We start from the raw sequence: 15,992 nt of genomic DNA, 5'->3' as shown, positions 1-15,992 counted from the left end.
AAGGGTGGCGCACATGACGGTCTGCGCCAGGCCTCCGCGTCTGCCAGGCTGCGTGACCAGTCAGAGGCGGCACGGCGTGCAGCGGCGGCAGCTTTTATTTTAATTGAGTAGACCCAGGGGACTTGCCAGCTGTGGCACAGAGGAAAGCACGAGCCCAGGAAAGCCTGTGGGGTTTCGAAGTGCCACCCTCCTCGTGGACCTGCTAACCGTGGTCCCATAGCAGCCTTCACAGAGGCCACGCTGCAGAGCCGAAGCCTGGCTCCTCGTCACTCCTGAGCCATGTCGGCCACCACGGTCTGCGGTCCGGAACTGAGCTCCGCCTCCCCTGATGCTGGGAGGCCACGGGCCCAGGCCTGCTGCGTCTCTGCTTCCAGTCTGGATGGGCTGCTTTGGGGCTTTCTTCTGCCAGACCAGGGCCGACCTCCCCACTTCATGCTCTCCCTAGCCACAGTGCCCCCACAGCCTCCACGGGCTCCTGCCAAGAGGCACCCTCTGCCCCCCTGAGGATGGGCTGTGCTTCTCAGCCTTGTGTGGCTCGGAGATGCCGGAGGAGTCTGGGGCCCTGGCAGAGTCCCAGCCTCACTGGTGTCCCTGTGTGCCCTGAGCGTGATTCTAATGCACCCCGGGCACAGCTATCTCCTGTGGCCCCAGAAGCTGAGCCCTCTTGGTCTGCCCTGGAGGTTCCTGTTGGCAGTTTGCACAGCTCCGAGCGATGTACCTGCTCCGCCCACCCCCTCTGTGACTGCAGGCAGGCTCCCCATCCAGGTGGTGGGCCTGGGGAGGGATTGTCAGAGCAGAATTGATTGGTAGTAAGGACCTTGTCCTGCCCACACATGCCCTTGGGTCCTGCAGGATGAGCAGGAGTTGGCTCGGTAGAGATTGAGGGGAAGGACGCCCTGGAAAGGCGTCGTTGGTGAGGAACTAGTCATTACATGGGGAACAGCCGACACCTGACGTCACGGCGTGGCAGCCAGGCTGCACTGGGTCTCCAGGTGCTGCAGAGCTCGGGGAGGACCTGCCCTTACCTGAAGCTGTGTGTCTCTTGTTCTCCTTGTCACATCCTGGACCCCAGCTGCCAGGGAGCTGCCCTCCCCAGGCCCGGGCCCTCTGTGTGGTCCGTAACTTCACGGCAGACGGCTGTCATCTGGCAGAGAGCCCGACCCTTGGGCAGCAGATGTTGCCTGTGAGGACTCGAACCTGGGCCTCCCACTTCCTGACCTCAGGAAGTTCATGGGGGCTTTGTAGGGAGCTGGAAGGTGATGCCCCGCAGGTGACAGTCTGCCCATAGGGGACAGGAATGTGCTGCTCTCATCTTGGGGCAGTGCTGAGGGTGAGAAAAGGTCTACAGCTACACTGTTTTCAGCACCGCGGACAGCGCCAGACAGAAACCTCTGATGGAGAAATGGGGAGTCCATTGGGCTGGCCCCTGGGGCGCAGGGAGAGCACTGGCTCTTCCTCCTCAGCTCATTGTAAGAACTAAGATGGACGAGGCATGTGCGCCTGCAGGGGGTAAGATGGATGAGGCATGAGTGCCTGCAGGGGGTAAGAGGGACGAGGCGTGTGTGCCTGCAGGGGGTAAGAGGGATGAGGCGTGTGCGCCTGCAGGGACTAAGTGGGACGAGGCGTGTGCATCTGCAGGGGTAAGCGGGACGAGGCGTGTGCGCCTGCAGGGACTAAGCGGGACGAGGCGTGTGCGCCTGCAGGGGTAAGCGGGACGAGGCGTGTGTGCCTGCAGGGGTAAGAGGGATGAGGCGTGTGCACCTGCAGGGGGTAAGAGGGATGAGGCGTGTGTGCCTGCAGGGGTAAGAGGGACGAGGCGTGTGTGCCTGCAGGGGTAAGAGGGACGAGGCGTGTGCGTCTGCAGGGACTAAGCGGGACGAGGCGTGTGGGCCTGCAGGGGTAAGAGGGACGAGGCGTGTGCGCCTGCAGGGACTAAGCGGGACGAGGCGTGTGCGTCTGCAGGGACTAAGCAGGACGAGGCGTGTGTGCCTGCAGGGGTAAGCGGGACGAGGCGTGTGCGCCTGCAGGGACTAAGCGGGACGAGGCGTGTGCGCCTTCCACAGGGCTGGGGTGCCGGGTCCCCAGGGAGAGGCCACCTTTCTTTGCTGGGGAAGGAAGAAAAGGTGTTGGGGACAGAACGATGGAGTTAGAGTCAGAACTGACGGCCTCAGTTTCCCTATAAGGCTGGAGGTGAGGGAAGGGGGAGGTGAGAGAGGACAGAAAAGGTTCAGGGCATCCCTTGCACGGGGTCCTGGGGGGACAGTCCTGAGACAGTTGCGACAAGGGACTTCCACAGCACTTGGAGAAGACAGGGCCGGGGCAGCAGCTACATCCAGACCAGGGATTCTTGGAGAGTCATCTGGAAAGGACGCCAGGCAGAGTCCCAGTGTGCTGAGGTGGCGGGTGGAGCTGAGCTCGGGGAGGACGTGGGGAAGGGAGGGCGGAGGGGGGCCGGGAGTGGGATGGAGCCTGAAGGGGCAGCCGGAATGAGAGGGGCGGGACTCCGGCCGACTGGCCCTCCTCAAAGTGGAGCCTTCTCATCTCCCTGTCCCGACTCCTCTGGCTGGCACGCCTGGGGCCAGGGCTGGCGGCAGCCAGACGCAGGCACAAGAGCCGCTCAGGCCGAGGGTCTCCGACATGCCAGGCACACTCGTCACTTCTTGTTGATATTAGACGGAGCCACTCACGAGGAGCCGGCCTTCTCGGGGATCACAGCCTGGGTGGAGGCGGCATGAGCCCGTGTCTGACTCCAAAACTTGTTGTGGGGACCCCGGGTCTTGGGGGGAGCTTTGGCGTACCCCTACTGTGTGGGAAAGAGGCTGGGCAGAGTCACCACGCTGCTGGGATGACCTTCCTCCCTGGCGCTCGACCTCTGATGGGCCAGGACGGTGGACGTGCAGGCAGCCTGGTGTCTGAGGCGGCGGCTCGGGGTCCAGCGCCTGCACCCCGCTCTCCCTCCCGCGGGCCCCGCGCTGTGCTCTCTCTCCCGCCCTGCCCAGGAAGCGTGTTTGCTCAACTCTGTTTTGCCTTTGAACCAGCCAAGATGCAGTCTGCACCCGGGAGTGAAGACGTGGACGCCGAGCACGCCCGCAGCCTCCTGCCCACCCCCGACGAGCTCTCTCAAGCCTTAGCTGGGTCTGACTCCCTGGAGAGTGCTCCCAGGCCCCTGGAGAGACCCTGGGGCCAGCTCCCCAGCCCCCCGCAGCTGCCTACCCCGCCACCCAAGGCCAGCTCCAAAGCCACAAAAAGTGTCACAGGTGGGTGTGCGTGCTTCCCTCCCTCCGCACTGCAGCCAGCTGCCGTCCGTGCCTCTGGCCGGGCCCGACCGGCACGGCTGTGGGCTGTTTCTCCCCCTTTGCTTCTGTGGTGGGCACTGGGCCGCGCAGAGATAGCTCTTAGCTGGGAGCTGTGGGTGTTGTGAGCAAACTGCTCAGGCTCTCCCTGGCAAATGGGACCACCTTCTAGACCCAGACAGAGGCAGCTGGTCCAGGCCAGGGACCGCCTCCCAGCTGTCGGCACCTGTCTGCCTGTCTGTTCTGACCTCCGCCCAGGCTCTCTTTTCCCGAGTCACTCTCCGGAGAGCCCTACGCAGCACGCAGAGCCGGGAGTAAACACTGTACTTGGGGTGGTGGTCAGAGGGGGCTTAGCTGGGCAGAGGCCTCTGAAGCCATACGTATCTGCAGCTTCGGCCGCTGCCGGGCAGTCGCAGGAAGCAGGAACACTCCTTTGGAGCTTGGCTACTTCTTGTCCCATTGCTGTGGTGGCAGGAGACACCACCGATCTCTGGAGAAGGGGGCTCTCCACGAAGAGTTAAAGACCCTCGTACCGGTCAGGGTTCGTCCACGAGGACGTCCTGGTTGGAGACACAGACGGGGCACAGAGAACAGCACACTGAGGTGGGGCGGGGCCTGGCATGACCCGTCTTCCAGCCGAGGTACACCAGGGCTACCACAGTCACGGGGCTGGGGAGAGGCAGCGGCGTCTCCTCCCAGCCAAGGAGACACCGGCTCTGCTGCAGCCCACTTCAGACTTCCGCCTCCAGGCCTGTGAGAGGGACCCTGCTTTCAGCCACCCAGGCTGTGGTCACTTGTCACTGCTCCCTGGGGCTAAGCCTGCCCTATGTGTAGGGTTGATCTGCATCACTCCCTACAACCCTCCAGACAGCAGCCCTGTGAGAACCGGCTTCATCTCTGGATTTGCTGTCAGCCCCGGACAGCCTGTGTGCACAGGCAGCTTAGAGGGGCAGATGAGTCGTGAACAGACAGACAGTGACTGTTCTGAACCTCCCCTGCCTGCCACTGCATCCTTCGACCCCTTCAGGGGCTGGTCTTCCCAGCTGGAGTGTAGAGAGTGAGGTAGGATATGGAGAGGATGAAGGCAGAGGTCATGTGGGCATCCGAGGGGCCTAGGGCATCCCACAGCTTGCACTGTGTCCTTGGGAGGACACTGAGATGCAGTCGGATTTGCTGTCCAGAAAGATCCCCTTGACTGGGATGCAGAAAAGGGCTGGAGGCAGAGGTGACCAGGGCAGAGAGGGGATCAGAAGGTTGCCAGCCCGGAGGACTGTGCAGAACTTGGGAAATGTCTCCAGGCTGTGCATGTCCAATACTTTGGGCAGTGGCATTGACAGCAAAGCAGCAGCAGGAGGCTGGACTGAGCTGACCAGGCGCTGGCACCGACCCACAGAGCCCAGCCCCCAGCAGGGTGGGCCGAGGGTGGAGCGAGCGCAGCTGCGAGAAATGCATCTGGTCTGCATTCGGGGAGCAGGGCCCCTGAGTCTCAGCACTATCGGGAGATGCCTGGCGTGGGGGCTGACAGGGGTGTGTCCTCTGTGCCCTGTCCCTCGGCAAGGTCCCTGTCCCTGCTCCCAGAGTCACGCATTATTGTTCCCCGTGCCCAGGCCAAGCTACGTTCTTCCAAGGCTCCAGCATGAAGAGTCCCTCCCCTCCCCTCCGGGGGCAGCTTTCCACGCCCACGGGGTCTCCGCATCTCACCACCGTCCACCGGCCACTGCCCCCAAGCCGTGTCATCGAGGAGCTGCACAGGGCACTGGCCACAAAGCACCGCCAGGACAGGTGAGGCCCCGCCCTGGACTGCTCACGGACGTGCCCCTGTGCAGCCACCAGAGCTGGGCTTTGTGCTCAGCTGTGACCACCTCAAAATTCTGACTGTGTGTTGGGCCAGGAGCCCCGTTTCCATGTTGTGTGGGGCTTGGCAATGTGACTGGCCTTGGTCCTCGCATCCCAGGAGGGAGGGCAGGGGGCGTGCCCTGTGGGAACCCGGCCACGGAGCACCTTGCACGGGCCCCTCCGGAGCCAGGTGGGCAGCAGCTCACAGGAGGGCAGCATTCTGCTTGGCCCGGAAATGCAGGGATTTCCTGCACTTCTGTTCTGATCACGTGTGTCACAGCCCACGAAGGGTCACGTGTGGTCATGGACCGTGAAGGGAAGTGAGCCATGGAGGCCACGTCCCAGGGTGGCAGAACAGGGGTGAGGTGCCCTCTGGTTCTCATGACGCCTGGACCTGAGTGCTGGCTGCTCTGGGTTGGGGGTACCTGGGTGACCCCATCCAGACCCTGCAGGTTGGCTTTGTGGGCCCCCGGAGAGGGGGACAGCCGCACAGCCTGGGCTCTTTCCGGTCTAGTTTTCAAGGAAGGGAGAGCAAAGGGTCCCCGAAGAAGCGGGCGGACGTCCGGCTGTCGAGGACGTCCAGCCTGGAGCGGGGCAAGGGGAAGGAGGAGGCGTGGAGCTCAGACGGTGCCACAGAGAGCAAGCGGGCCGTGGCCAAGGAGTCCGAGGAGAACAAAGAGAACCTGATCCTGAACTCCGAGTTGCAGGACGACCTGCTCCTGTACCAAGACGAGGAGGCACTCAACGAGTCTGTCATCTCCGGTGAGGACGGGTGGTGGGGAGCGTGGCGTCTGCTCCAGGGGCCTGCTGTCACAGGGGGCGCAGCGCTGGAGCTGGAGCTATGCCCTCTGCTGCCAGCCTGGGGGAGTGGGGGGGGTGCACCTGGGGAGAAACGGGGAGACGAGCTCCGAGCGGGCCAGGTGCACAGGGCCCCGAGTGTAGGAGCCTCCCAAGTGACATGCTCTGCTCTGAGTTGCAATTACTTTCCATGTGTATTTGAAAAACCATAAAAATGGTGCCACAGATGACCTGAGAATGGTGTGGCGCAGCGCATGTGGGCGGGGTAAAGGTGCCCAGCGTTTGGGGATTACAGCAAAACTTCTAATTAAGAGAAGTGCGGAAACCAGCAGTTAGCGTAATGGCTATGTCGCTGGACTCCCACGTAGTCAACCGCGGTTCGTGTCCTGGACCCGGTGGCTTAAAACTCATGCCGGGCGCGTGTGTGTGCGTGCCAAGATCCCGAGAGGAGAGGAGAATGGAGGAGAAGGGATTGCGGCGTGACCATCCCCCCTGGGGGGTGATTTCTCGCTTTCTGTCTCTATGTCTCTCTCTGTCTGTCTGGCGAGCGCACGCGCCCTATAGCAAAAATCTCTCCAAAAAAAAAAAAAATAAAAGAGAAGTGCGATGAGCCGCAAGAGGGAGGGAGAGAATTGCTTGCTTCATTCCAAATGATCAGCTCACGAAGGTCCTGATGGGCAGGTGCGTGTGCTTGTCGGGGGTCAGCTGCCCGCGTCCTCTCCACGTCTCCTCTGGGTCAGCCCGCTTGCTCCGTCCTACCCTGAGGACTGGCCACCCTGAGATGCAGGTGAGGAAGGTGGGAGGCCAGAGGCTGGAAACTCGGAGCACACTTTGCACCAGTGGAGGTGGACTGGCTTTCCGTGACTCTCAGGAGGGAGGTCTCGAGCAGGGAGGCGTCTCATGGTGGCCGCCGTGGGTGTGGGCAGGGCTGAGGGGTGCCTGGGGCCTGATGGTAGCGACGGTTCTTCCTGGGGTGTCCAGTGGAGAATCAGCCAGCCTGATGCTGAGGCAGGTCTGGGTGCATGGACGGGAGCCCAGGGCTCCATGACCACCTTCTCATCACCTTGTGGCCTCGGAAGCATTTCTGAGCACTTGCACCACAAAGCTTATGGGGCCCTGGCACCCCATGTGTTTAGAAGTGGCTGACCGCGCCAGCTCTGACTTGTGGGTGTGGCAGAAACTCTGAGCTGGCCGTGGGCCAAGGGACCCAGCGTCTCTGTGAGGCTGGAGCCGGTGCAGCTTCACAGACGCACCGGCCCTGGAGCCCATTCCCTAAAACCCCGCCCCCAGACTCATGCAGGACAGGTCACCTGGGTCACACCTAGAACAGCTAGTGCCATCAGGGCCATGGCTTAGAGCAGGGTCCCTCAACATGGCACTGGTGACGTTTGGGGCCAGGTGACACTGTTGGGGCCGCCTTGGCCACTGTGGGATATTTCGCAGCACTCCTGGCCTGGACACTCCCAGGGCTCACAGACCCTGGCGCCTCCAGACAGCACATGTGCCCCAGGGGCGGGCTCTCCTGGCTGAGGACCGTGGGCCCGGACTGTGCCCCTCGTGTGCGGTGTGACCCGGTGAGTGCCTCTCCCGTGCTGCGCACTGTTCTCGCCTTAGTGAGGTGGAGGAGGAGCTCTTCTCTCCTGGACACGGATAAGGACAGGAGCCACCGCTTTGGGGGTGTTTCTTGTGCACCGAGTGCTGGTCTCAGATTATACAAGACACAGTTATCCTCCCAACAGCCCCGTGAGGTGGTGGTGCCATTAACATCCTTATTTTGCAGATGGGGAAAGTGAGGCACAGAAGTTCCGTGACGAGCCCACACTGCTCGGTGCCAGGCTGGGCTTTGAGCCCAGGCTGCTGGCTCCAGAGCTCTGACCCCTCCTTTTATGCCAGGCCCTCTCTGAGGGTTCGGGATGAATTCATTACAGCCCCTGCTGCAGGCCTGGCGTAGGGTCAGCCCAGAGGGCAGTCACTATCCAGTCAGTGCTGGGGTGCAAGGAGGCCTCCGCGCCAGGAACGGCTCCCCATTGTGGTTTTCATCCAGGCCAGAGAGGCTGTCTAGACGAGGTTTCCAGCTCCCGGCCCCACGGTCTCGTGTAATTACCATAATTACATGTGGGACGGGACAAGCATTGCACTTCACGTACTGGGCCCTCGGGCCTAGCCCTGATCTGGCCTCTAAGCGCTTGATCCAAGAATCGGCACGGTAAGAGTAGAGTCTGCCTCGGACGCCGTGGAAGCGCAACTCGCCGGGTCCCTGGCTCCCCAGTCCCCTGTGCCTAGTCCTCCTCCCGGCAGGGGGGACACCTCCTCCTTAACCAGGCTGTTCTGTCCTGGCCTCTGTGTTACTTCCTGTGGCCACTGTAATAAGCGACCGCCAGGTTGGTGACCAGAAATCCACAATCAGCCTGTGGCAGGGCCACGCTCCCCCGAAAGCCCCGGGGCATGGCCTCCTGCCTCCTCCAGCTGCCCACGGCTCCAGCGTCCACGCCATCCCTGCCTCCATGGTCACATTGCCTCCTCGTCCCCCTCTGTCCTTCCCTTTCTTATAAGGACACAAGTCACTGGATTTAGGCCCCTCCGATAATCCTGGATGACCTCTCATCTCAAGATCCCTGACTTAATTACATCGGCCAAGATCCTTTTTCAGAAGAAGGTCACATCACATGCCTCGGGGACATGAGCGTGGACGTGGCCATGTATGACAGGGCCACACTGCCCCACAGCCACACCCGATGTGGAACTCAGTCTTCCTCTCACTGGGCCAGAGTCGGGCCTTCTCTGTCCACCCCAGCCCTGTCCCTGGGGCTCTGTGTGGGGCCAGCCCGCTGCCTCAGACAGGGCGTGCTGTGGGCGGGAGACCTCGGTCTCCTGGACAGCTGCCTCTCTGCCCGTTTCCACGTCCCCGTTGGTCCAGCCCCTCAGCGCGGCTTCCCTGTTTCGCAGTAAACGTGGCTGTCTGACTGCCGTCAGTTGTTGGACCATTGCCGCTGTCTGTCAGCGGTCCTTGAAGGCAGTGCCTCTGTGCTGCGGGACCCTGTCTTCCCCCCGTCCAGACACCTCGGTTGGGTGAACGGCGCCCCACGCCGCCCGCAGCCATGGGGGCCAGCTCTCCCTCCAGCTCTGAGGTCTCCCTCCTGACCCCGATGCCCGCCTGGGGGCTCATAGGCCTCACAGGCCTGAGTCACATCTGAGCTCTTGCTCTGTGTCCCCAGAGACCGTTACCCTCCGCTAGACATCTTGTGGCCCAGAGCCACCAACCCTCTTCCTGCTCTGGGTCTTCCTTGCAGTGGACTCAGGGCCAGCCACGGGCCTCCTGCAGCCCCGGCATCCTCTACCTGGACATGGCCCCTTGAGGGGCTTCCTGCCCACTGGCCCTTTTCTAGCCTGGACACCACAGGCCCAGGGTCGAATGTGAGTGGGTAACGTCACTCCTTGCTCCAGTCCCTTCCTGGCTTCCCGAGGGTTAAGCACCATCGTTGCTCAGCCTGTGGACCCACCCGGCCCACCCTGCCTCCCTGGCTCCCCTCCCCCCTCGGACCTAGCCACGGGGCTGGGGCCACTCCTCACACACAGCCAGGCTCCCAGAGTTCTCGGCCCCGGGAGAGGCACGTGGCCTGACTGTGTTTAGAACCTCCCCTGGGGACCAGCAGGTAGCACGGTGGTGGAGGCTCCACCCCGTCCTGTCACGCACGCAGAGACACATGACAGACGTGTGCACACACGTGCACACACACCGTGCTATCGATGGGGCCTTGCTGGGGCTTGCTTTGTCCACGTCAACGCCCCACACACGCGCTTGTTGGTGAACGTTCTGTGAGCCCGAATCCTCTGCCCGTTGGGGTCGTCCTGCACCTGCGTGGAGGTTTAATTTCTGGAACTGGCGGCCCCCTCCAGGGTAGCCTTGCTTCGGGGGCCGCGGGCAGCCCAGTCTCCTGCCAGGCGGAGGTGAGGTGTCAGGGCTGCAGCGTCTCCCCTCTGCAGTGACGTTTTCCGCCGTTTGGTGAGCTGCTGTCAGTCGTGATGGAAGGAGGTGAGGAGAGATATCCAGGGAGCGAGGGAGCCTGCCTCACCGCCCACGGTGTGAGCCTTGTGGAGTCCGACCTGTGAACTTGCCTCCCCTGTGCTCGTGCAGAACGCAGTAGGAGGAGGCCCCCACACTGTCCGTGGCTGCCGGTGCCACCCGGCTTGGCCATGCCCTTGGGCGAGGGGCGGCGGTGTTTGCCATGGCCCCGGTCTACAGCTGTCCCCGGGCAGGCATGGACCGGGGTGTCTCGGTCAGTGCCCACAGCTGGGTTACAGACCGCGTGTCCATGCCACTGGGTGCCAGAGCTACACACCCACCTCCAGGCACCTGTGCACACACGTGCTTGCACACACAGGCGTGTGGGCAGTGCCAAGCACAGAGGCTCCGGGACGCGCTAACCTTGCAGTGGGTTTTACACAGAATGGCTCTTAGGTTGCTGCTGCCCAAGATTTAAGATTTTTAATCTGTCAGGAAAACGATGTTGGCACATGGCCTTGTCTCCCCTCCTGAGCCACAGAGCAGGGCCCACCCTTGTCTGTCTGGATCCCCCCAGGCCTGTGAGCAAGGGAGGCAGGTGAGGAGGGAGGCCACGAGGGGCGAGGGGCTTCTGCAGGAAACTGGACTGCGGGGCCAGAGTGCTCACAGGGGAAAGCAAATTTACCAGGGCCCCTGCCCGGCCCCAGTGCCCACCCTCCCTGCCCAGGTGTGCAGCCAGGTGTGCGGCCAGGTGGGTGGGCACTTGTCAGCAGGAGCAGCCCCGCCTCCCCCACAGTGTCCCCATAACAAGCACCGTAGGAGGCTGCCGACAGCAGACCTTCTGGACACAGGACGTCCAGGGTCAGGGCGCCCCAGAGACGGTGCTCCGGGGAGATCTGCTTCCTGGGTCGTCACCGCCTCTGCACGTGGCAGAAGGGACCACGGCGTTGTCTGGGGTCCTTCTTTCAAGGCACTCTCCCACCCATGGCACTCTGCCCTCATGACTTGCCGCCTCCCAGGCACCACCTCCTGGTGCCAATGAGGTCAGGCTTCAGCCCGTGTGTTTGGGGCGACACCGTCTGTGGCACTGGGGGCTCTGTGCCCAGAGGCACCTTCCTTCCTGGGCTTCCTGCACAGAGACTTTCTGTGGGGAGCAGCCACCCCGCCTGTCCTGACACAACCCTTTCTAGCTCTGTGACCGTGGACTTAGGCCAGTCACGTTGTATGCCTCAGCTGTGCCACCTGTAACCTGGGGCAATGAAAAGCTATGGGATGGAAAGGGGCAGTCTGCCGGAATGCAGCCCGTCTCTCACTCTGAGCAGGCGTTACTCTAGGACTCACTGTCAGGAGCTAAGGAGTCTGCCCTGTCATTGAAGTGGGGTGGAGCCGCACAGGGCGGGGCACCTGCCTCCCAGGGGCAAATGATTTTGCTACTAGCCCGGCCGATGGTCCACGGCCAACCCGTGTTATTGCTGTGAACAAGCGTGTTGCGTCCCTAAAGCTAAGCAGTCCGGATGTGCCGTCTATGCCTTGCGGTGATCAGACACGGTTTTGCTTGTGCACGGAGCAAGGAGCAAAGACGAGGAGAATCAGTTACTCAGGGCCTGCAAGGCAGGCCAAGCTGCTGGGAGGCTTTATTAACTGGGAGGAAAGCCCCAGAAGGCCTTTGGGTGGCACCTGCTGGGAGTCACCTGGCCCCGACCAGGCAGAGCCACCCTGAGGCCACCTCGGATCGTGCAGCCCTCTGTGGCCAACCTTAGGCCCTGACTGCATGGCTGGGTCTCCTAGGTGACAGTGACGCCTTCCTGGGGACTAACGAGACGCAGCCAGTGAAGGGTCCTGCCTGTTCAGTGCCTGGCCGGGGCTCACACTAGCCCCGCGGTGCCACAGGGGCTCAGCCACAAGCTTAGTAATGCTGTGTGGGGAGCAGCTGCAGTATAAGGACAGGCCACCCTCCTGCAGGCCCCAGAATCCTCGCCCGGGGCCAACTCTGAAAAGGTCAAGCTCAAAAATGTGTTTGAAGTCTGTTTTAGACGCGAGGCCGTGTGGACCGAAAGGCCTGCGGTGGTTGCATCCATCAGTGAGTGAAGCGTGCCTGCCCGGTGTGTGCTCCCCCGCAGTGTCCCAGGGCCAGCCACAGGGCCAGGCAGCCTCCGCCTTGTCCAGAGGCTGGGGCTCTGGAGTGCAGAACATGTGGACACCCAGCCATTGCCCCCGCGCACGCCAGGGGGCACTGCAGGTGCTCCCTGAGGTGCAGTGTGCTCAGGAGACCCCGGTCCCTGGACAGCCTGGTGGGCAGGGGGCAGTGGCCTGTTGGGCTCTGGGTAGTTCTCATGAGCAGGAAGGAGTCAGTGTGGGCACCAGGCAGCCCAGGGGTCACCTCAGCAGCCGCAGGGCTGCCGCTTCCCTTCTCCCTCCTTTTCTTCATTCAGCTCTTCACACGGGCACTGTGATGAGCACTTCTCCTGCATCCTGTCCCCTAATGCCATGTCAACCTGGTGAAGTGGGGCCTGTCACTGTCCCTTTTCTGCAGTGGAGGAACCAAGGCAGAGCAGGGGGAAGAGAGTGCCATTTTGTACCCTGTCTCTGGCTCTGCAGCCCCTAGGTAACCGTCATTCCTTTGTGAGTGTGCTTGGTGCCCTGAGCTCGGCCGTGTTGGCCGGGGCTCGGCCATGTTGGCGGTGGCTCGGCCTGCAGGTGCCCATGGGGGAGGGGCAGGCCCTCAACGAGTTGATTTCAGGACTAAGGGACAAGCCCCAGCTGCACCGAGTCCTAGGTTCAAAGCCGCGGGTCCCCAGCTGCACCCTGTGAGTCCCAGGTCCAGAGCTGCGGGTCCCCAGCTGCACCCTGTGAGTCCCAGGTCCAGAGCCGTGGGTCCCCAGCCAGGTGCACACTCGCAGAAGCCTGGAAGCTGGTCCCCTTCTAATTCTGATGGTTGGAGCACCCCAGGAGGCTCAAGGGTGGCTCTGAGCACAGCTCCCTTTGGGAAGTGAGTTACCTGACAGCCTTGTCCTCGTGGAAGCCCTGGCCTCGGGAGCATTTCCTGGAGGCAGGGAGGCTAGAAGGTCGTTCTGGAGGAGTGTGCAAGGCTTTCTTACTGATTTTATTTCTGGTTATTTTTGTAAACAGGCAATGTACGCACACAATACAGACTGAAAGGGAGGAGGAGTCTCTCCCACTTCAGTCTCCCAGCCACCAGGACCCTTCCCTGAGGAGCCCAGCGTTACTGGTCTCAACTGTCCTGGGAGTGTTTTATGCAGGTACAAGCCCAGGGGTAGCCATTGGACTTTTCCCTGTTGGAAATCGGGTGTCAGGGAGAGGGCTGCTGTGAGACCCACCTCCTCTCCCGCCTCCCTTCCATCCGCCTCCACACAGGACTAGGAGTGGGGAGCTTCACTCCAATGACCACTTTCAGAGCCAAGCCCCCCTCTCTGCTCTGGATGGCTCATAGTGCCATGTGTGGCCATGCGGTCTTCATGGAACGACAGCTAGGTCGTCTTTATCTGTTACAGGTGACCCTGCGACCAGCACGTGTGCGAGCCTCTGTGGAGACAGGTCCTTCCACTTACATTAGACAAACACCTACAAGGAGAGGGGCCAGGCCGTAGCGTTCGGTGCTTTATCTTTCTAAGGAACTGAAGACATGTTTTCCAAAGTGGTCCTAACGGTTTTTTTTTTTTTTTTTTGAGAGGTTTTTGCTATAGGGCACGTGTGCTCGCCAGACAGACAGAGAGAGACAGAGAGACAGAAAGTGAGAAATCACCCCCCGGAGGGGTGGCCACACCGAAATCCCTTCTCCTCCATTCTCCTCTCAGGATCTTGGGCACGCACGCATACGTGCCTGGCGTGAGTTTAAGCCACCGGGTCCGGGACTCCAACCGCAGTCGACTACGTGGGAGTCCAGCGACACAGCCATTACGCTAAGCGCTGGTCCCATCCTGCCGGGGTTTTTTGTTTTTGTTTGTGTTTTTTTTTTGGTAGAGATTTTTGCAATAAGGCACGTGTACTCACCAGAGAGACAGAAACAGAAAGAGAGAAATCACCCCCGGGGGAATGGCCACTTCACAGTCCCTTCTCCTCTGTTTTCCTGGGATGTTGGGCACACATGTACACACACCTGGCATGAGCTTGAAGCACCCAGGTTTGGGATTTGAACCATAGTTGGCCAGGTGGGAGTCCAGCGATTTAACCGCTGTGCCATCTGCTGGCCCTGGCCCTGCCATGTTTCACTCTCCCCAGCAATGCATTGGTTCTGGGTTCCCTGCAGCACTTGATATGGCCAGCCTGTACATTTTAGCCATTCCTAACATGAGAGCAGGCTACCAGGGGCTGCTTGCGGTCTTGATTTGCGCTTTCCTGACAGTTGATGACGTTGCGCATGCCTGCTTATCACCACATCCTCGATGGGGAAATGCCTATGGAAACATTTGACTATTAAAAAACTTTGTTTTCTTTATATTGCATTTTGAGAATCTTTATCAATTTTAGATACAAGTTCTTTATCAGATACATGTTTTGTATTCTCAGTCTGTGGGCTGGTTTCTTCGTATTAAAAAAAAAAAGAAAGAAACTTATTTAATTTTATTTATTTATTTATTTATTTATTTATTTATTTATTTGAGAGAGGTTCACCAGATCTGGAACTCACACCTGTCAGCCGTGTGGGAGTCCAGTGCCTTAGCCACCATGCCACTTGCTGGCCCGTTTGTATTCATTTTAAGACAGAGTCTCACTGTGTTGTCACCCTTCTGCCTCCGCCTCCCAAGTAGCTGGGCTTCAGGTGTGTACCATTGTATCTGCCTATGAGGGGAGCTGGGAATCCAACCCAGGTCCCCCATGGGCCTCAGCCAATGAGCAGCCGCATCTTACCAGCATGTAACACCGGTGCAGGGCACGGGGTCATTTTCACTGTGTCTTTGGGGAAGCGGAAGTTGTTCACTTTATGAAGTCCTTCATTGACTTGTTCTATTAGGGCTCACATTTAGTTTTGCATCTAAGAAATCTTTGCCAAACCCCAAGTCACAAAGGTTTTCTCTTGTGTTTTCTTTAGAGGTTTCATCTCTATGTTTCGTATCTGTCATGATTCACTTTTATTTAATTATTGCAGATGCTCTAAGATATGGATCGAAGCTCTTTTATTCTTGTTTTGCATGTGCGTGTCCAACTGTCCAGCACCGTTCGTTGAAAACACCAGTATACCTTCTCCACCGAGACACTCTTGTGCGTGTTTCAAACATTAGCTGCGGCTCGGGGCCCAGGCTTCCTATTCTGTTCCACTGCTCTGTTTACTTACTCTGCGTTAACAGCATGGACACAGTGGCTGGAGAATCAGTTTATCGACTTCTACACACACGCACATGCACACACACGCACACACACACACACACACGCGCGCAGCTACTGGAATTTCCATTGGATGCATGTTGAATCTATAGGTCAACCTAAGGACGACTAGATTTTCATAACATTGCGCCGTTCTCCCCTGTTAACATGACGAATCCCTCCACTTATTTCGGCCGTTTAACACTTTCTTCACTCTTTGGTAGTTTTCAGCGCACACGTATTCGACTCCTTTGGCTAGGCTTCCGTCTCAGGAGTTCTTATTTGTAGACTACTTCGTGATTTCATTCCGGCTCATGATTATTTGTCGCTGGCATGCAGGTACCAGGGTCTCATACGTTGGCAATGTGTCTTTCAATCTCACTTAACTCACTCGGAAGTTCTAGGGTATTTTTATGGATTCCACTGGATTTTCTGCGTAAATGGTCATGTTGTTTATGAATAAAGACCATTCCCCAGGACCAGCAGTTAGCGTAATGGCTATGTCACTGGACTCCCACGTAGTCGACCGCGGTTCGTGTCCTGGACCTGGTGGCTTAAACTCACACCGGGCACGTGTGCGTGCATGCCCAAGATCCCGAGAGGAGAATGGAGGAGAAGGGATTGCGGCGTGGCCATCCCCCCTGGGGGTGATTTCTTGCTTTCTGTCTCTCTGTCTTTCTCTCTCTGTCTGGCAAGCGCACGTGCCCTATAGCAAAAACCTCTAAAAAAAAAGAAAGACC

The 15,992-nt window shown here is 59.8% G+C and overlaps 1 protein-coding gene across 3 annotated transcripts in view; it reads left to right on the top strand.

Annotated features, from left to right (window-relative positions):
- The window catches only part of PHACTR3 (phosphatase and actin regulator 3), a 178,791-nt gene that overhangs the window by 119,724 nt on the left and 43,075 nt on the right, over positions 1–15,992 (top strand). For all 3 annotated transcript variants that reach the window (XM_006141851.3, XM_006141852.3, XM_006141850.3), the window contains exons 5-7: positions 3,039–3,257; positions 4,901–5,075; positions 5,644–5,891. In XM_006141851.3, coding sequence (XP_006141913.1) covers positions 3,039–3,257; positions 4,901–5,075; positions 5,644–5,891 — 642 coding nt within the window. The remainder of the gene's footprint in view (positions 1–3,038; positions 3,258–4,900; positions 5,076–5,643; positions 5,892–15,992) is intronic.

This window comes from Tupaia chinensis, unplaced genomic scaffold (genome assembly GCF_000334495.1).
Source record: "Tupaia chinensis unplaced genomic scaffold, TupChi_1.0 Scaffold000066_1, whole genome shotgun sequence".
In the NCBI taxonomy this organism is placed as follows: Eukaryota; Metazoa; Chordata; class Mammalia; order Scandentia; family Tupaiidae; genus Tupaia; species Tupaia belangeri.
This window is presented reverse-complemented; position numbering and strand designations above follow the sequence as displayed.